At 54.0% G+C, this 19,111-nt stretch overlaps 5 protein-coding genes across 5 annotated transcripts; 3 read left to right on the top strand and 2 right to left on the bottom strand.

The window, feature by feature from the left end:
- Positions 1–13: 13 nt before the first annotated feature.
- Positions 14–2,055, bottom strand: ARG12 (Argininosuccinate synthase; the record flags this gene model as incomplete). The annotated part of the gene is made up of 6 exons (XM_062889234.1): positions 1,704–2,055; positions 1,596–1,609; positions 1,351–1,391; positions 1,005–1,289; positions 453–949; positions 14–398 (listed from the first exon to the last, which is right to left on the bottom strand). Exons 1-6 carry the CDS (start codon positions 1,724–1,726, stop codon positions 14–16), a joined length of 1,245 nt encoding a protein of 414 aa, XP_062745193.1. The 5' UTR covers positions 1,727–2,055.
- A 4-nt stretch (positions 2,056–2,059) lies between these two features.
- Positions 2,060–3,954, top strand: DIC1 (Mitochondrial dicarboxylate transporter). Its single transcript, XM_062889235.1, has 3 exons — positions 2,060–2,604; positions 2,665–3,397; positions 3,452–3,954. The coding sequence occupies exons 1-3, from the start codon at positions 2,418–2,420 to the stop codon at positions 3,552–3,554; spliced, it is 1,023 nt and encodes a 340-aa protein (XP_062745194.1). The 5' UTR covers positions 2,060–2,417; the 3' UTR covers positions 3,555–3,954.
- rpb3 (RNA polymerase II subunit 3) lies at positions 3,774–5,869 on the bottom strand. Its single transcript, XM_062889236.1, has 4 exons — positions 5,623–5,869; positions 4,984–5,549; positions 3,887–4,925; positions 3,774–3,829 (listed from the first exon to the last, which is right to left on the bottom strand). The coding sequence occupies exons 1-3, from the start codon at positions 5,686–5,688 to the stop codon at positions 4,553–4,555; spliced, it is 1,005 nt and encodes a 334-aa protein (XP_062745195.1). The 5' UTR covers positions 5,689–5,869; the 3' UTR covers positions 3,774–3,829; positions 3,887–4,552.
- Positions 5,870–6,115: 246 nt separating this feature from the next.
- mge1 (GrpE, mitochondrial) lies at positions 6,116–7,419 on the top strand. Its single transcript, XM_062889237.1, has 2 exons — positions 6,116–6,524; positions 6,589–7,419. Exons 1-2 carry the CDS (start codon positions 6,252–6,254, stop codon positions 7,030–7,032), a joined length of 717 nt encoding a protein of 238 aa, XP_062745196.1. The 5' UTR covers positions 6,116–6,251; the 3' UTR covers positions 7,033–7,419.
- A 1,713-nt stretch (positions 7,420–9,132) lies between these two features.
- PBP1 (poly(A)-binding protein binding protein) lies at positions 9,133–14,336 on the top strand. Its single transcript, XM_062889238.1, has 5 exons — positions 9,133–10,152; positions 10,426–10,552; positions 10,719–10,959; positions 11,021–11,390; positions 11,455–14,336. Exons 1-5 carry the CDS (start codon positions 10,022–10,024, stop codon positions 13,697–13,699), a joined length of 3,114 nt encoding a protein of 1,037 aa, XP_062745197.1. The 5' UTR covers positions 9,133–10,021; the 3' UTR covers positions 13,700–14,336.
- The last annotated feature ends 4,775 nt before the right edge of the window (positions 14,337–19,111 follow it).

The following is a 19,111-nucleotide window of genomic DNA, read 5'->3' on the forward strand; positions in this document are numbered from 1 at the left end:
CGCCCTCAACAATTTACTTGGTAAGGGGCTTGCCATCCTTGATCTTCTGGAGGCCGTACTTCTCCAGGCGGATGGCCTGGATGGCAATGAAGCCAGAGGTGTCCATGGGGGAGAAGCCCTCAAGAGAGTCCATAGAAGCATCCTCCTGCGAGTAGAGGTTGCTGGCATCCGACTTGCGGCCAAGGACGTAGGCAGCGCCCTTGTAAACCGACATGCGGACCTCACCAGTAACGTTCTCCTGGGAGTAGACGAGGGAGTTCTCAAGGAACTCACGCTCGGGAGAGAAGTACATGCCGTTATAGAGGCAGTGAGACCACTCAATCGTGACGAACTGGTCACGGAGCTTGCGAACCTTGGCGTCCATGACAAGACCCTCAAGATCCAAGTGAGCAAGGCGGCTGGAATATTGTCAGTACATGATCGTGTCTCAATCGGGTTTTGCAGAAACATACGCAATGGTAAGACCGGGGGTGTCGTAGCAGCCTCTGCTCTTGAGACCGATGAAACGGTTCTCAACAATATCGATTCTGCCAACACCGTTGTCGTGGCCAATCTTGTTCAGAAGCTTGAACAGAGCAACCGAGTCGGTAACCTCACCCTCAGGGGTGACAACCTTGGTGGGGATACCCTTCTCGAAGTGGATGGTGAAGTTGTAGGGAACATCGGGAGCGTCGGTAGGGTCGACGGTGCGGGTCCAGAGCTCCTTGGGGGGAGAGTGGTCGGGGTCCTCAAGGACACCAGCCTCGTACGAGCAGTGCACGAGGTTGTCATCCATGGACCAGGGAGCCTTGGGGCTGGAGGAGACGGGAATGTTGTTCTCGGCGGCGAACTTGAGGAGATCGGCACGGCCCTGGAACTTCTCGATGAACTCAGGCATTCTCCAGGGGGCGATGACCTTCATCTTGGGGTTGCAAGCCTTGAAGGCAAGCTCGAAGCGGACCTGGTCATTCTAGACCTCGGAATTAGCATAAAGTTACTTGGCATCTTCGAGTAAGCTGGCTTACGCCCTTGCCGGTGCAGCCGTGGCTGAGGATGTCGCAGTTGTACTGCTCAGCAACGCGGACCTGAGCCCGGGCAATGATGGGCCGGGCGAGGGAGGTACCGAGGAGGTAGCGGTCCTCATAGATGGCGTTGCACTGGATGGCGCGGAAGACAATCTCCTCGACGAACTCGCGCTGGAGGTCCTCAATCACCATGCGCTCGGCACCGAGAGCGAGGGCCTTCTTCTCGACCTCAGCCCAGTCCTCCTCCTGGCCAACATTGGCGAGGAAGCACACGACAGTGTAACCCTGTATTGTCCATGTCAGCACCTCTTCTTGGCGGGCATCATACCAGCTAGGAGATGCCTACCTCGAGAATGAGCCACTTGAGGATGGTGGAGGTGTCGAGACCTGTCAACCGAACTTGTCAGCTTCCCTTTCCGTCCGACACCCGTGCACGAAGTGACGCCGACAAGGTTCCCGGTGGACACCTCAACGAGACAGCAATTGGCCCTTTGCCCGCTCAGCGAACATGGAAGGTCAATCGAGCCCGTCATGCGTCTGCTCAAGCATAGAGACACAAAAATGAAGGCATTGGGCAACCGAATGGCTTACCTCCAGAGTAGGCGCTGTAAGCGGGGGTCAGCACCAGGCGTTTCCACACTGTTAAGCTTTTGGCGGGGAAGATGGATGGCAGGACTTGGAAGGAAATATATCACTTACAGACAGACACGACCCTTGGACATTTTGAATTTGTAGCAAAGTAACAAGGAGGAAGATACTCGAGATGAATTCCGCAAGAGAGAGAGAAGCCCAAAAGTCCAAACAATGGAAGAAAGCGGAAACAAAAAAAATATGGAGTCACAGTCACACACACACACACAGATAGATAGCTGCAGCTCTTCTCTCTCCCCTCACCTCAGTGGTCTGACCCCTCCTATGACTCGAAGGCGGTCAAACTTTTTTTTTGTTTTGCTCGGAAAGACAAGGGATCCAGGCCCGATCCGATATCGCTAGCGCAGAGAGATAAGATTATCAACAGCACCCGCTGCTACCCGCCAATTCCCTGTCGATTACGTAGTGGGGACCAACAAAAAGTGGAAAATTTCGATAAACCAAAAATTCCCACTGTTGGTTGAATTGATTGCAGCTGTGACATTTCTTATCGCCAATCTCACTTGGGACGACCACCCTTTCGTCATACCTCGATCCGATCTTTCCAGAGTCAGTCGCAAAACATTGCTGCCGATGCCGGTATAGCTTCACTTTCAATTCGCTTGAAGCTATTCACTTTTAGTGTTTAATACATAACACATAATTCTAATTCGGCAACGTTTTGGCGAAAAAGCTTTACACACACAGTCCGCGGGATGTTCTTGTTATAGCGACAACTCCAACTTTTCTACTTTTTGAGTGCGTCGCGACAGAGACGACAAGATGGATGCCAAGAATAGCAGCGTACCTACACCAGTAGGTCCAGGCACAGAAACCACCAGCAAAAGAGACACCACCAACAAGATGTCCCTCTCACCAAAACTAAAACAAAAACCAATCCACTACCCCTTCTGGTTCGGAGGCAGCGCATCCTCCATGGCCGCCTGCGTCACTCACCCCCTCGACCTGGGTTTGTTTACCACCCCCCTTACCCCCCCTTTTATCTCCTCCCATACTAACCCCCCGACAGTCAAAGTCCGCCTCCAAACCCGCTCAGGCTCCATGCCCACCACCATGTCCGGCACCTTCCTCCACATCCTCCGCAACAACGGCCTCACAGGCCTCTACTCGGGCCTCTCCGCCTCCCTCCTCCGCCAAATCACCTACTCCACCACCCGCTTCGGCATCTATGAGGAACTCAAATCCCAACTCGCCACCCGCTCCGGCGTTGATCCAGTAACCCAAAAACCCAAACCGCCCTCCTTACCCATGCTCATAGCCATGGCCTCCGTCTCGGGGACTATAGGTGGAATAGCAGGCAACGCAGCCGACGTCCTCAACGTCCGCATGCAGCACGACGCCTCTCTCCCGGAGCACAAACGGCGCAACTACCGGCACGCAGGCGACGGTCTGGTCCGGATGATCAGGGAAGAAGGCGTCGGCGCCCTCTTCCGTGGTGTCGGACCGAACTCGCTGCGAGCAGCGGCCATGACTGCCTCGCAATTGGCGTCTTACGACATCTTTAAGCGGACTTTGATCAAGGTCGCAAAGATGGAGGACAACCTCGCGACGCACTTTAGCTCGTCCTTTCTTGCTGGCGTGGTCGCGGCGACGGTGACGAGCCCGATTGATGTGATCAAGACGAGGGTGATGTCTGCGCACGGCAACCAGGGGCTGGGGCAGCTGCTGGGGGAGATTTATGCAAAGGAGGGGATGGGGTGGATGTTTAGGGGGTGGGTGCCGAGTTTTTTGAGGTTGGGGCCGTAAGTTTGTTTCTTTTCCTTTCCTTTCGAATGATGTACTGACGAGAGAAACAGACAAACGATTTGCACGTTTTTGTTTTTGGAATCTCATCGCAAGTTTTATAGACGGGTTAAGGGGTTGGAGGAGGAGGAATTGCCTGCTGTGAACAAGTCGTAGAGTAGGAGGGCAGCTTGGATTTTTTTTCTGCATTTTTGAGCGAAAACACAGCGGATTTGGATACTTTGTATCACAGCACACCACAGCAACAAAGAGGAGCATGGAACTTATAGAAAAGACAAGACAAGACAGGAATCGATCCATAGAGCGGAGGAGGAAGGGAAAGGGGGACATCATCTTTATCAGTCAGTGTATTTGTATTTTTCTCTCGTATACCATGGCAAGAGAGGGGGTAGGCATTTGTTTTTCGGCAAGGCAGGGAAGGGTGCGGCGTTCTGTCTTTTTGTCAGTTGGTATTCTTGTACACAAAAAGAGGGTCTGTGCAAACACACACATGTTGTTGGTTATCTTCTTATTTTATCTTATTTACCTCAAATATGAAGCCTTTTGATACAAATTATATCTATGTACAAGTAACAAGGGACGCCGATTTTGGGTTTGGGTTGAGATACCCCCCAATGAAAACTGACTTTTCTTTATTGAGTCGCTCTCTCTCTCTCTCTCTCTTTCCCCCAAGAAACCTGTAATGAACCTCCCCCCCTTCCTTTCCGCCCCAACCCCCCAAAACTCCGGCTGATGAAATACTCTACACGCTCAGCAGATAGCAGCAAAATAACCCCCTCTTCTTCATCATCAAAAACCTCATATCCAGTTTTTGGTCCTCCAAGAGCAGCAAAAAAGCCCTCGCAATGTTATGAGAATGGATGAGTAGTAAAAGGGGCTCGGCAAGGGTACTGATGCGGTGATTCGGGTGATGAACAGTGAGTTCGGATTGCTGTGTGATGAATGATGAATGATGTACGTGTGCTGGGTATAGTATTGTACACAATAACAAGAAGCTGGTGAAGAAGATGGAAACGCCGGCAACGCGCTGCCATAAAGCCCGGCTCTGTCGTTACCGGTGAGGCGATAATTTTGGCGTCGTATTGAGCTGTTTCCAACGTCATGGCTCCCACCAGACCCGATTTACCAAGTCTGATCCTTTCTTGCTGCCTCATTCAAGACCAACCGCCACCGCCATAGGAAGTCTGCCCGCCGAATGGAGTGGTTCCGCCGCCGCCACCCCAGGCGCTCTGGTTCCCGCCATTTCCGCCATAGGATGTCGAGTACCCATAGCCGGTGTCAGGACCGCTGTTGTAATCTGGGCTGCGGGGTCCGTCATAGCCACCTTCACCCTCCCCTTCAGTCAACTCGTGAATCAGACCAGCGAGCTTTTGCTGGATGACCTTGATGCCCTCGGTGACGATTCCGTCTGGTGGAAGGTTACCGGCTGTCTCGACGTTGTAGTAAAAGTGGTTGGGGACGGCGTCAAAGTCGAAAGGCTCGCCTTCCACTGGTGGCTCTTCCCACTTGGCATACTCGCTAGGAGGCCTGTGACAGAGTGTGAGTGGCTGCTTTGCGACCAAAGATCAACATAGAGCAAACTTACCATTCCGACTTGGGATCCTTCTCATACCAAAGGTCAAGATGGCGGAGCTTGTTGTGGGGGTCATATTCAAACCCGATGGCTGCGCTTGGTGCCCACTTCGCATGCTCCTTCGCAATGCCCTTCTTCGCGATACACTCGAGCTTGATCTCCTGCTCGGGGCGCAGCTTGAGAATGAGCGATCCGGTGCCGTCCTTGTCGTTAATAACTGGCGTGCCCAGAGATTGATTTATGCGCTCGCCAACAGGTACCAAATCGCGCGCGGATACCGACATGTTCTCGTAGCCAGTGCACTTGGCATGGAGCGTGAGCTTGACGCTGCAGTTTTCGCAGTACTCTTCACAGTCGCAGTCGCGGGAATAGAGAAGGTGCTCGACACCCTCGGCGTTGAGTGGGATAAGACCAAGACGGTGGGCGATGAATTCGTCAGCAAGAACCGAGCTGTTGCTTTCAATCTCGACCAAGTCGATGGCGATGGTTGGGATCTCGGCCAGCATAACGCGGCGCAGCGAGTTGGCGAACGAGATGTCGGCATTCTGGAGTTCGAACTTGACGCGGACCGAGTCGGCCTAGATATTCACGTCGCGTTTAGACACGAGTTGCCGTCTCACCAGCTGCCCGGACATTGCGACAACCACATACCTGCGAGATCTTGACAACGGGCCCGAGCGACTCGGCGTCATCCATTGCCATCGGATCGTAATCCATCTTGCCGGCTGTGTATTATCTCGCGCGATTTGTGTTTGCTTTCGGTTCGTAAAATGACAATCGCAAGGGCGCGTTTGTGTAGGTAGCAAGCAAGCAGGATGGGAGCAGTGGTTAAATCGCAGAAAGAGTTGCTGTTGATGTGGAAGGCTACAGCAACAAGCGGATCCCAGCTCAGAAGTTTGGACAAGCCTCCAAGTGAATGTGAGAGGCGCGCGACAAAGCGCCGATAAGATGCCTGCCCTGCGTTATCAGCACATGATTTCGCGGCGGGCCCGGCAGGTTACAGTGGGGCAGCATCTGGCAGAGGGAAAGCCCTGCATCTGGTAGGTAGCGCTTGACTGGTTTCGGCTGGGCGGGGTTCAGCGGGATCTGGGGAACAGCTCAAGGGCGGTCCGTCAGATGATCCGCTTTTTTTCTGACCTTGGCCCGGTTGAACGGCCCAACCAAAACCGTCGTCATAAAATTTCTGGAAGGCAACACGCCATTGTATTGTAAAATTTAAAAAAAGAGAGCATTGCCGTCCGTTGAGAGTTTCAGATAATACACCACATACAACCGCCATAATGTTACGACAGACCATCGCCAACACTTCCCGGGCCCTCCGCTCCACCGCCAGGGCCGGCGCCCAAAGACAGCTCGCCAGACCCCAGTTCATCCAGTCACCAATTGCCGCAGCCGCCAGGACAGTGGCACCGAGGGCGAGATGGTACAGCGCTGAGGCCGAGAAGAAGGAGGCCGAGACCAAGAACGGAGAGGAGAAGGCTGCGGAGGAGACCGAGGAGGCCAAGCTCAAGAAGCAATTAGAGGCCAAGGAGGCCGAAGTTCGGGACTGGAAGGTACATACAGCCATACAACCTACCCCTGACTATGATCCCCTGCATATACTAACAGCCATCCCAGGACAAGTACCTCCGCTCCGTTGCCGACTTCCGCAACCTCCAGGACCGGACTGCCCGTGAAATGAAGGCCGCCCGTGACTTCGCCATCCAGAAGTTCGCCAAGGACCTCGTCGACAGCGTTGACAACTTCGACCGTGCCCTCACCATGGTCCCCGAGGAGAAGCTCAAGTCTGAGGAGAAGTCTGCCCACCTCCAAGACCTCGTCAACCTCTACGAGGGTCTCAAGATGACCGAGAACATCCTCCTCGAGACCCTTAAGAAGCACGGCCTCGAGAGATTCGACCCCCACGGCCTTCCCTTCAACCCCAATGAGCACGAGGCCACCTTCATGACCCCCATGCAGGACAAGGAGCACAACACCGTCTTCCACACCCAGCAGAAGGGCTTCAAGCTCAACGGCCGCATCCTCAGACCCGCCAAGGTCGGCGTTGTCAAGAACAAATAAGCAATCTCCTCTCTTTCGGTGGTGGTGTGTGTAAGATTATGTAATGGCGGGAAAGGTGTACAAAAAAGCTATTTATTTTTGAATGAGGGTCTGGGGTATTTATGACCAAACAACGATCTTCAAAAGGACGGTGGTGCTGCTCGGGGCGTTTTACTTTTCTTCGGTCGCCATGTATTTTTCATCAAGTCATGTATAATGCTCCTCTCATGATGTCGATTTTGGGTTTGAAAGCATTTTCGGAAAGCGCGGAAAACAAATTACGGGAACACACACATAGGGGCCTTGGGAGCGGGAGCTCCTCATGAGGCTTAGGTAGATAGAAGTCTTGTGTGTGTACACATATACCACATACACAATACAATATATGAAGTGGGATTTCTGGGCGCACTCTCCTGTTAGCTGTGATGTTGTCTTATCGAAGGATGAAGTCTGCTGCGAGGCCTCACGGCTAGACGGCTGCTCTCTGTATGGTGGTTGAAAGAAGGCAGACGGTTTGGTACATCTTCTTGCCCACTGGCTAGTCCCTCTACGCTCCTTCAACACCGTCTGTTTACATCAGCGTTGTTAAAGCAATCCTTTTCGCTCGACAGATCGCTCGTATTGTTGCCGTGACCGTTGGTTGGTTTTGCTGAGTGGTCAATTGACATTCAGCCTCTCTCTAAGGCAATAGATGTCCGATTATTTTGAGGTTAATTTGTCGATGGTTGTTGCCTGTGTGCAGACTTTCTCCAGAACATCGCGGCTGCCTCAGACATTACATCGACTTGTAAGCGTCACCGGAGCCAGGACCACGATCTCGACTGACATAGCCCATCAACAGCGTACAACTGCTGATCGAGCAAACGTCCACACCATGCGCAGGCGACAAAAAAGACAGCTATAAAAAGATGACACCTCGGCGGGTAGGGCGGCGTCGACATAAGCGAGGGAGATCATCGGGGTATTCTCAAGCTTGGCGATTTTGATGAGAAGCAAAGAGGCATGGAGACGGAAGAAATGCCGGGTGGTGTTTTTTATCTAGAGCACTCAGCTGTCAAATTGAGGCTCTGTTTGGAGCTGCGGAAATTCCGACAAGCTTGCCCGCAACGACTTCGGTCAGACTCGAGAGAGGGGAAAGGCCCAGGTTCAACATGACATCACGGTCAGCATCCAACCAATTGAAATACCCAGCCTTCCCACTCGCCCACTCAAGGCATCTGGATAATTGAGGCAGAAACCCAAAAGTGCGGATCATCATGTGTGCGTCTATGGAACTGAGCGGAAATTCTCCGAGGGTGGTTGTCTGAAACGAAAAGATCTGCTGCTGCCATCCAACTTTTTCTGCAAAGACGGCTATGCCCGAGACTTGCCATGAGGGAGGGAGAAGCCCAATATCGGCACTCCGAGTTGTACGCATTTGCAACTGAAACAGGTGAAAGGGTGCACACGCATTGATAAGGTCAGATCCTGCTGTCAGCAGCCATACCATATTTTGGTATGGAAGACGAGCATCGCCAATGACATGCTGACGGTGGTGGTGCCCCTAATATAAGACCTGCCCTAACCATGCCTATTAGAACGACCTTGGGGTGACCATGAGGCTACTGCGTTAAGGAGGTAATATATGCAAGTCTCTCTTGGCTGCCGGTGGCCAGAACGTTCTGTCATTGGATAGAGGTGCTCGCCATCAGGTTTTGTTGCTTACTAGATACCAATGGTAGCAGTATAAGTCGAAACAGGTAGACATGTGCAACAAATACCCCGTGGGGGCAGCCGGTGACGGGTGGTTCCAGGTTGCGGGAGGTTCGGCCAGGCACTTGTTTTTCTGCACCTCACACAGCCTTCTAAGAAAAGCGTTTGTTTTGTTGCCGGACCTGAGCCAGGCACCACTTTCGAAACGGCACAGGCGTTACGCCGAACAATTGTAAAAAGGAGCACTTGACTCAGCCCTCTCTCTCATTGTCCAGGACGGAGCCGTAGGAGCAAGCCTGCGGTTCCAGAGACGTGCCAAAGAGAGGTGGTAGAACCGACATCACGTGACGGTCTTTGACGATCCTGGGAGTGCCAAGCCCCGGCTTTCCTCAGAGTGGTGTTAGCGGGGAAGGGAGCTGCAACTGCCCTCCCGCGTTGATGCACCCATTGGGAGTTGCTTGCCAACAAAAATCTCGACGCCGGTGTTTCTGGAGAGGACATCATATCTTTTCCTTGCCAGTGAGAGCGTGAGAGCGGAAGCAGACAGCTGCTCGGTCGCTCAGGGGGTTTTTGATTTGTTTTTCTCTCGTCGACCGGCAAGACTCGACCATCAAACCCCAAAGTTGTCCTCCCCACAGACCCTTAAACCCTGCCCTGCCCTGCCTTATCCCTTCTGCGCTGGCAGGCTGTTTCCCGCTCTCCTTATTTTGACGACACCTCCTCGCCTGTCTTTCAAGACATCCACAACTTCCCCGCCTCAGGCAAACCGCGAGAGACCTCTCGCCGTTCCAGCAAGCACGACGTAACGACTTTTCTCTTCCAAGCAGCTACGCACCTAACTTTCCACGACTTGCAGCACCTACCTCACCGCGCAGTAGAGCTGCCTGTGTGTCTTCCCCCCGGATTGCCAACGTCAAACCGACATCCTACCGACACCCCAGCCGCTGCGGAAAGGGCAACTCTCGATGCCGGGCGTTTGACCTTCACCTAGGTTTCTGAGGAAATTTGTTGCGGCAACCCGAGCCTACAGTGTGTTTCCGGTCAACTTGCGAATACAACGGACCCAGCCAAAAGTCGTAGCGTGGCAGGCCGTCGTTACTGACACACGGGCCCTTTTGCAATAGATCGGGCTGTGGCTCCCACTGTCACGACCCTCTCTCGGTCAGGTCGCACCATTCTGCACTCTGATTCGCCCAATTCGCACAAACTCCTTCTCTGCCGCACCGTACCAACTCCCGCCCGCACTCTTCCCAAAGTTTCCACCTCCAAGCCGCCGCGACCAACCCAGTGTGAACTGGCAGCGAAGACCACGGGAGCCATGGAAGACCGATCTTCGACCCCATCGCAGTCCACCTCCGCCGACGTCAAGTCGCCTACCCAGAGGCCTCTGTACAGCAGCAAGCTCGGCGACCAAAGGAAAGAGGTGACCCCTTCTGGCCAGACTGCTAGGTGAGACACGAGTCCCTTCTCCTCCCCCCCTCCCCCCTCCCCCATGCCATGCCCTGCCCTGCCCTGCCATCCCCAGCTTTTTTTTTCAAGCCTCACTTTGCCCACCAACAAGAGACCCCACGGTCCACTTTTGACTACACCCCATTGCGTCGGCTCTCTACTCTATCCCTTTTCCCATTCTCTTTCCATTCTTCGCGGATCGACCCGCATCGTGCCTCTCTGATGGTTCGCACCTGTAAGCGACTGACTGACTGACGGTCGACCACTGCACAGACAAACTCCTCCTGTCACAAAGGCCTGGACCCCAGCGTCGAGAAATCCGGTTACCGGTCGATCGCAACCACCTCAGGCCGGCTTCAACTCACAGAACAGGCAGTCTGTGACCAACTCCCTCCGTGAGGTCAGTCAAACTTTACCCCATTTCCCCGTATCCACCCTCCGCCTGCGGGCGCCTCCGAGAGCCTGATTTAGCTTTTGCAGCTGCCACAGAGCAACTGGTGCAGACGCACGCCGTCTCTCCGCTTCCCCCCAACTCAATCGTGTACAGAAGCTTACATCTGCCGCAGGGTCAGCGAGTGCGTGTTAGATACCCCCCAGGGGCCGAGTTTTCAGGCACCTGTTCGAACGACTTCGACTCGGGCAGCTTTCGACTAACCAACGTGCTACAGAAGAAGCTCCCCAATTCGGCCGACCTTGCCAACGGGGCGAGACGAGATCAGACACAAATGATGGCCCAGAAGAAGGACGTCATGGATGCTCGCGTTGTGCCTGGCAACGCCGGGAAGAATGATGGAAAGGGTGCTAATGGTAATCAAGGGACCACATGCATACACACCCTGCAAGGCCTTGAAACTGATCTTTTTCGCAGGCAATCGATCCGGTTTCAAGACAGATGCCTCCATTTCTAACTCGCGACTCGGTGCTGGTCGTGCTCTTCAACCCTGGACCGCACCCCCTGACACCACAACTGACCTTAGCCTTGAAAGTTCCAAAGAAGATGTCCGCGGTTGGGATCAGTTCGCAACCCACGAGAGGATGTTTGGAAACAAGTCCACTTATGATGAGAGAATTTACACGACCGAGATCGACAGGAGCCACCCCAATTACGAGCAGAGAATCGCTCAGGCGGACAAGATTGCGCGCCAGATCGAAGGGGAGGCACCCAAGTTTGCCCATGTCGCCGAGGAGCGCATTATGGACTTTGGTGGCGGCGGTGATGGCAGGGATGAAGAGGAGAAGTACGTCAAGCACACAGGCATAGCCGACGGTGACAATTCCGAGCTGACCCCCTCCCAGATACAGCGGTGTTGCCCGCCAGGACTTCCCTCCGTTGAGCAGCAACCGTGAGAATAAGTACACCCCACCAGCTCGGCGGGCTCCTACCGGTCAGTCAACAGTCAAGGGTGCTCCAGTGGACCCTGCTATCATTTCATCGCAATTGAAGGGTGCCCCTGCTTCTACCCAGCCCACGCCCAAGGTCGAGGATGTCAAGTCGCCTGCCGCCACGCCCACACCAGCCCAACCGGCTGTGGACAAGGCTGCCGAGCCCAAGGTGGAAAGCAAAACTTCTGAGAAAGCTCCAGAGACCAAGCCCGATGTATCCGCAGCCCCCGCCAAGGCAGACCCCAAGGAGACTGTCGCTGCTCGGTCCTCGACTGCCACGGCTCGTGTTGGCTTCCCAGGTGCGAGTAGGGCGGGCGGCCCAAGCGCTGCAAACAACGTCGAGCGAGAAGTACTCAATGCTTTCAAGCAATTTTCCATCAAGGAGAGGAAGCAGGCCGATGCTGCCCGGCACAGCAAGGCCAGAGTTGACAAGGAGGTCAAGTTGACCGAGTTGAAAAAGTTCTCCAAGGACTTCAAGCTGTCCACTCCCGTGCCGAAGGACTTGATCCCCATCATTGCCAAGGACCCCGTCAAGCAGCAGGAGATCCAGGAGAAGGCGATTCAAAATGCGGCCGAGATTGCCAGGAAGAAACAAGAGGCTGCTGCCAAGGAGAAGGAGTCTGCGGCCGCCAAGGTCAACCAAGCCAAGACGCCAGCCGAGCAGTCGAATGCCTCGACGCCCGCCGCGACGACTGATTCTCGCACCAGCTCTCGCCCTACGGCTCCCCAACACTCCAACTCATCCGGTGCTCCCGGTCGCCATCCCGGAGGTCGTGCCTCTTACCATAACAGCAATGGGATCCAGCCTCCCTATGGCCAGTACAACCGGAACGGCCGTGGTGCTCAGCTTCCTCCCGGCGCTCAGGCTACCGGTCAGCTGGCCCAGCGTCTGAGAAATGTCGAACAGCAAAAGATGCAGCACCCTCATATGGCTCAACACCCTCAGCCGGATATGCGTCTACCACCAACCGGTCCTGCTAACAATGCCGACCCCAACTACGGTCGTCGCATCAGCGGTGTGCCGCCGACCTATCTCGGTCCCAAGCTCAATCCTAACACCCAGGAGTTCAGACCCAATGCATTTGCACAACCCTTCAACCCGATGAACCCCATCAACCCCATTAACGCGGTCATCCCCAGCCAGGCCTCCAGCCCTCGTGCTTCGGTGAACATGATGGAAGTTCCCATCATGGCTCCTCCAGCTCCGGCGAAGGGCCAGCTGGTCCGCCGCAAGACAAAGGCGATTGATATCAAGAAGTGTCTTGTCCTTTCCAACATGGAGACTATTCAGCCTCCGACTAATCCCAAGAAGACCTGGGAGGAGAATGACGGTTTCAGACCCGCCTTTGACCACCCTCCCACTTGGCGTGCGGTTGACCCGGAGAAGGAAGAGCCCAAAGACTCTACCATGAGCATGACCTATAATGAGTTTTTCGAGAAGGTGCCGCGAGCTGGAGCGACCGTCGCCACTCCCAACCCAACGCATGCCATGCCCCAAATCCCGCACCAACACCAGCTGCCACCCTATCTGCAGCACGGGGGCCAGGGCATGGCTCCTCGCCAATCGCCCCACATGCCCCCGATGCAGATGCAGGCCGGCCAGCACGGACATGGACCACATGGACCGTACAACCCCGACGATCATAGGATGATGCATTCTAATTCGGCCCAGTCCTTCGCTTCCCCTAGAATGGGACAAGTTCCCATGGCCTACCCTCCTTCGGTGAATGCTCCCGGTCAGATGCCTTATGGCCAGCCTGTCATGCCTCAATACATGAACCCCGGCGCGCCTCAGATGGGTCAGTTCCGCAGTTTCTCAAATAACCCTCAGTTCATGCCGCAGCAGCCCCATCACATGGGTGCGCCTATGATGGGTCAACCTCCCTTCATGCCACCTAACGGCATGGCGGTTCCTGGGCCCATGTATCCGGTCAGCGGTCCTCCGTTTATGCCTCCTGGTGCGGTAGCCCCGCAGCCGATGGTTGGATCCAATGGATTTCCCAGCCCTGGCCGGTCCGCTGCCGCCCCGATGATGGCTCATCAGGGTTCTCATCAGGGACAGCCCGCCGTGTACGGAATGAGTCCCGCCATGACTTATCAGCAACCGGCCTATACCCCCCAGCAAGGCCAAGGCAAGTTTTCGGGTCAGCGTCCTCCCCAATGAGAGAATAGACCCGTCTACATTTGCGGTGGAGACCGCCATGTTTGATGTCTGCCTCGGACACTCGGGCTCTTTTGAGCTGCCTTATCCTTTTGTACAACTTTGGCCCACGACTGGACACGCTTGCACCCGCCTATTGAGAGGAAGTCCGAGAACTTTTTACTTTCGGCCTTCACGGCGACCTCGGTTGCGGCAAGCGAATCAAACCCAACAAGTCATTATGTATGTCAAGGTCGGCTGGCTACGGTTTTTATGCAGGACGGGAGGGCGGGTAGGGAAAATTGAAGAAGAAGCAGAAAAAAAAGAACCCATCACTTATTAGCTTTTTTCCATTATTTGAGAAGAGCTTATACACGACACGGAATATCTTGCATGGTTCTTTCGGTTGTGCGCTTTGCTGCCAGTTGCATTACCGCCCATCTTGGTATTTGTCGAGGCATTTTCTGTTCGGCAGAGCGATGTGATGTGGTTTTTCTTTTCTGTCTTTTTTTTTATTTGACAACAATCAAACGCATGGAATGGCGATAGCCAGAAAGGAGCAGGGGATGACGCAGAGGAACAGACATGGCAGGACATGACAGGAGGAAGGGGTGGTTGGGAGGGGAAACAGCAGCTTGTTCTTGTTGTTGAATTATGTGAAAGGGTGTATGGGGGAGGGCGAGGCAGGTTGCTGTTTGATGCTGAAGGGGTTGACGGGTGATGTCGAGGGTGTTGGGGGGGGGGTGGTTTGAGTTGGGTTGAGGAAAGGGTATGGCAGCTTGGCGTGTCCTATTTGGTTTAGGACTGAGGCTGGATACAGTTTGTGTGGGTGGCCGGTGGCAGTGACAGTGACGGTGATTGTTTGAGAGAGGTGCGAAGTTGTCAGGGTGGGGGTAGGTTGATTGGCAAGGGGGTTGGGTTGGGGGATGAGGAAGGAGGAGGAGGAGATTGTGGGCGGCGGTGGCGGTGGCGATGATGCTGAAGGAGGGGGTGATGGAGGAGGAGGAGGGAGAGACGAGTTTTGCTCGAGACTGATTCTCTCTGTGGTCCAAACAACATGAGGATTTTTTTTTCCATCATGCGATAGATGTAGCTTACACAGCTAGCACGAATCCAGCATGGGAATGTTAAAAGCAGATAGGGGGAGATGATTGGGGTTTGTTGGTGTTGATTGTTTGTGTGTTGCAAGTTTCCCGCTGTTTTTTTCTACTGATGCCTGCTCGTCCCTCGTCTCCGCCCTTTGTATAGAAGAGGATACCACCGTTGCGACGGTCCTTTGCTGTGATGGAGGAAAAATACCTAATAGGAGCTCAACGGTGAAAGGGGAGGTCGACCGCGAGAGATGATGGGCCGTGAACGGGTGGGTTAGTAGTACTTGAGGGAAGGAGTGTCTCGGTGAAGAGTGAAGTGGTGGTGGTCGTGGTAGTCGTACGGGGGTGTGAGAAGGTGGGATGGAATGGTACGATGGCTGGTGGTGGGTTAGTGGGTGGCGACCTTGGAGGAGGTAGGGTGGTGTTTTGAGTTGGGTGGTATGTTACGTGATGATGGACTTGGGCTCTTTGATGAGGAGCACGGTCTGCAGGTCAGGGAGCGCGGGAGAAGGGGCTGTGATTATTGAGATGTTGGGTTGGATAGCCCGAGGAACTGTTTTGTGTCTGTGCCATGAAGGGGTGTTGGTTTTCGGGCGGAGTGGTAGTTCTAGGGGGGATGGGAACTCACTACGGTTATGGATTGCTTAGAGATGCGGTGCTTTCTTTCAAGGGTTGTCGCTCAGGATTGTTTGGTGAAGATTTGGCGGGTATGAGGAGGGAAGATGCTGTCTCTGAGCTCTCGGCGGTTCCATCTTTGATCATCACACGGAGGTGGCCTGGTTGTCTGGTTGTCTGGTTGTCTGGTTGTCTGGTTGTCTGGTTGTCTGGTTGTCTGGTTGTCTGGTTGTCTGGTTGTCTGGTTGTCTGGTTGTCTGGCTGTCTGGTTGCTCCTCAGGAAGATGGTGTAAGCATGCCGCGCAGCTCTATAGCAACGGAACAAGGACTCGTCCAACGACGCAAGCAAGGATGGACTTCTTGGGGATGTAGAAAAGACAGCATTGCACATTGGCGACCTAAGATGGTCTGTCATACCCACCGATCTTTGTCAGATGGAATTTGGGGATGCACAACAGTCCACCTAACTATAAGGTACCTTACTTCGTTGGTGGTGTTGGTAATGAACGGTAATGGTAGTATCAAGATTGTCTCGCCTCGGCGCATGTGAATGGCAGTAGCGCTTGGGCGGAAAGGAAAAACAGCATCAGATACATTGCCCACCACATCTTTTTCCCTACTCTTCCAACACACGCATGCGGGCGTATTCTGGGAAAGGTGTGTTCAGTGCTGGCGCGCTCACATGAAGAGAGAGCCTAAATAGGTAGGTACATACATCTACAAGTTTCAGGTTTGGGATGAAAGGATCAGTGCGGTAAAGGTGTGTGGTGTGGTAGGGCAGGGAGATCATTGGAGATCATGACCCCTTCATATTGCGATCTAGGAGACAGGATGAGTTTGTGATTGGAAACAGAATCATGGGGTGTAATGTGGTCTGCTATGTGAACTGTCGTGATGTTTTACTTGGTTTAGTAGTTGGTTGTTGAGAAGTTATTGATGCGCATGGGGAGATACTTTACTCAACCGATATCACAACGCGCCTAGATCATGAGAATGTCCCTTCAGAAGCATGTCCAATGGTAGGTTATTGAGAGACTGATCTGACAACCTACCGACCAGCATCCGCCGTCTTTATTTTCTTGGACTCACTCAGCTGCCGAAAAACCCAATGTAAGTTTTTTCCCTTGGCTCAGGAGGCTGGAAGCACCTCCTGATATCCTCGGTTGAGGTGGTTGCCTGGTGGCTGGAAACGGCCCTTACACAGCTTTCAACTCTCAAAAGCGAGGGATCCCAATGTTGAGGTGATTTTAGTCTTCTCACAATGATCTCCCTCAGGGAGGCTGTGTACTATTTTTCCACTTCTCTGACATGTGCAAGTTTATGCGATCCGATGTGGTTCAATGCAAGACAGACTCGGGCGGGAAAAGGCTTGTTGTCTCGGAACAGAGGATTCAGGGGTGACCCGGGGGTCGCTCGGGGAGCGGGGGAGGCGCGCACACACACCTTTAAGGTGAAGGATGATCCACCCCATGGATTGGGCTCCAGACTGCCGGGCTTGAAGAAGAATTGTTGGATTGGAATCGAAGGGTTGCACACACTGACACAGCGCTTGGCGAAGAGAATGCTGAATTAACATGAATTTGGGCGAGTGTTTCTATGATATGGAACTGGGGGGGGTTATAAGACAACAAATAAACAAAAGTTGAGATGTTACCTAGGTAGTGAGGGGCAAAAGGATCATCGCTGAGGAATGCTAGATCTGCTAGAGTCTAGACCAGATATCAGTAGAAACGTTGCGCTCGGTAGAGCCCCGCAAGTCGCAAAATAGCCAACGTAGACCTGTTGTGCAGTTTGTGGTTGGATGGTGTAGGACCGACAAACTTGTCCTTCACCACTCGCTTACCGGAGTATTCTGCTGTCTCTGCCTCTTTCTCACATGTACTTTGTGGGAGGAGGCACACATGCGGTTTTTACACCGGGTGCGGGCCTGGGCGGGCCTGCCTATCGCGGGCTTTACCGCCGGCTGGTTGCGTGATCCTCTTGCTGACTTTTTTCCCCCTCTGCAATCCTTGTGGTGGTGAGGGGTAATCGGGGGGTTGTTTGTGCTTCTTTTGTCCGTCAGCCTCCAGCAGCCGTCGGTGTGGACTGTGATAGCCCCTGAGTGGTGCCGAGTTTGAATCCGAGTGTGTTCCCGATGACTTAAGAGGCGTGGGTGGTGCATCGGAGCCAATGCAGGAACCATCGCAAAAAGATATCGCCACCTGCAGGTCCACCATCGCTCAAAAAAAGAGATTTCGCAGCTGACGCAGCTGAACGTGCAGCGCCGATGCGGTCCACGCCCTCATCCACCTCTTGTCGTCGTCGACCAACAGCTCCGTTTTCACGCCGCAGCAGATGTTGTGCATAATGGCATAATGGACGAGGTGGTGGGTGGAGTGGTCAGTTGGTGGTCAGTTTGCGTGGTCTGCGAGGGAGCGAGGGCGGCGTCGCCTGTCGGTTGCCGCCTCGGGGTTGCGCAGGGCACATACCGTAAGGCACACACACCGCCCGGCAGGGAGAAGGTGAAGAAGCACCTCAGCCAGTCAGGGGTAAAAGCTGCCCCTCCTTCTTCTCTTTCTGTGCGTCTTTCTTGTGTGTACCGTGATGAACAAACGACAACCTGCATCATTGCATCGCAGGTTCTGTCGATTTTCTCTTTCTGTGGACAGTCAGGGTCTTGCATTGACCGCGCGGTCGGCGGCCGTCGATCATCAGGCCTGAGGGTGCTTGATCTCGACTGGGACAGGCTGGCCAGGCGCTGTCTTTGGAGCGATGTTCCCCGCCTGGATGTCGGGATGTCGGGAGCCCTCAGCCAGCCAAAAGCTTGGTGGGGTTGACGGGGTTGACGTCGGGTTGGTTGCCGTCAACGGTTGAGCTGCACTGCCTACGTAATCATGGAGGGGGGTGACAATTCCTCCAAAGAAACAGAAAAAGCAGCCGAAAAGCAGGCGGTCGAGAGGCCCAGTGGCTATTTTATGGCTCACTTTATGTAAGGTACGGTTCGGGTAAACTCTCGGGATGATGTGCGACCTGCAACTTGGGATGTTTCTCTCGCTATTTTGCCAGTATTCTCGTCCCATGTGTTCTTAATTTGGCTTTTCGGGCTGCAGATGAGTCAAGCGGTTGGTCTTGGTGCAGAAAACCTGTAGAAGATCGGGTGGTTGCGGCTGTTTTCACGGCGGTCAGGACGGTCTGTAATTGCAGGCCACTTGCCACTTCGTGATGGCTCAACTGTGAAACCGACGGCTTCTCATTCGTATGTTCTGTTCGCATGCCTTCAGAGCAAAGTTCCAGAAAGCGGTTCCCTCTCGGACATAACCCCCGGGTTCTGCTGCGCAAGGCAGACACCGAGAGACAACACGTCGGCCGTCGTCCCAAAGTGAACATGTCCCCTCCCCATGTCTGCAGGGCCCAGCGCTTGACAAACAACCGGGACACGCGGCGTGCCGTGGTGGTCTGGATTGGGGCCACAGTGGCACAGTTCTTTTATTCTTTTGGGACTCCAGGGTTGATGAATTTTCTTCTTCTAGGGTTATGAGGGTTTTTTGAAGCGAACAAAAGGGGTCAGTGTTTCAAGTTTGTGGTGTTCAGGCCAGTCGGGCGCTCTCAACCAGGTTCCCCAGGATCTCGCCCAGACCAGACCTTTTCCCACCAGCCAATCAGAGACTAGAACGGCTCAGGCACACTCGGGCAGCCATTGGATGAACTGACAGCTGGCCCCTGATGGATGGGGATGGATGGGGCACTTTTG

Source organism: Podospora pseudocomata, chromosome 3 (genome assembly GCF_035222375.1).
Source record: "Podospora pseudocomata strain CBS 415.72m chromosome 3, whole genome shotgun sequence".
NCBI classification, from domain to species: Eukaryota; Fungi; Ascomycota; class Sordariomycetes; order Sordariales; family Podosporaceae; genus Podospora; species Podospora pseudocomata.

What these genes read in the sequence shown, in the direction of transcription:
- rpb3 (XM_062889236.1), bottom strand. Translation starts at nt 5,688, where the DNA reads ATGGATTACGATCCGATGGCAATGGATGACGCCGAGTCGCTCGGGCCC. An exon ending in CCGTTGTCAAGATCTCGCAG is followed by an intron (nt 5,550 to 5,622) that starts GTATGTGGTTGT and finishes GTGAATATCTAG; the next exon opens with GCCGACTCGGTCCGCGTCAA. An exon ending in AAGGATCCCAAGTCGGAATG is followed by an intron (nt 4,926 to 4,983) that starts GTAAGTTTGCTC and finishes ACTCTGTCACAG; the next exon opens with GCCTCCTAGCGAGTATGCCA.
- mge1 (XM_062889237.1), top strand. Translation starts at nt 6,252, where the DNA reads ATGTTACGACAGACCATCGCCAACACTTCCCGGGCCCTCCGCTCCACC. An exon ending in CCGAAGTTCGGGACTGGAAG is followed by an intron (nt 6,525 to 6,588) that starts GTACATACAGCC and finishes CAGCCATCCCAG; the next exon opens with GACAAGTACCTCCGCTCCGT.
- DIC1 (XM_062889235.1), top strand. Translation starts at nt 2,418, where the DNA reads ATGGATGCCAAGAATAGCAGCGTACCTACACCAGTAGGTCCAGGCACA. An exon ending in CACTCACCCCCTCGACCTGG is followed by an intron (nt 2,605 to 2,664) that starts GTTTGTTTACCA and finishes ACCCCCCGACAG; the next exon opens with TCAAAGTCCGCCTCCAAACC. An exon ending in AGTTTTTTGAGGTTGGGGCC is followed by an intron (nt 3,398 to 3,451) that starts GTAAGTTTGTTT and finishes CGAGAGAAACAG; the next exon opens with ACAAACGATTTGCACGTTTT.
- PBP1 (XM_062889238.1), top strand. Translation starts at nt 10,022, where the DNA reads ATGGAAGACCGATCTTCGACCCCATCGCAGTCCACCTCCGCCGACGTC. An exon ending in TGACCAACTCCCTCCGTGAG is followed by an intron (nt 10,553 to 10,718) that starts GTCAGTCAAACT and finishes CATCTGCCGCAG; the next exon opens with GGTCAGCGAGTGCGTGTTAG. An exon ending in GGCAGGGATGAAGAGGAGAA is followed by an intron (nt 11,391 to 11,454) that starts GTACGTCAAGCA and finishes TCCCAGATACAG; the next exon opens with CGGTGTTGCCCGCCAGGACT.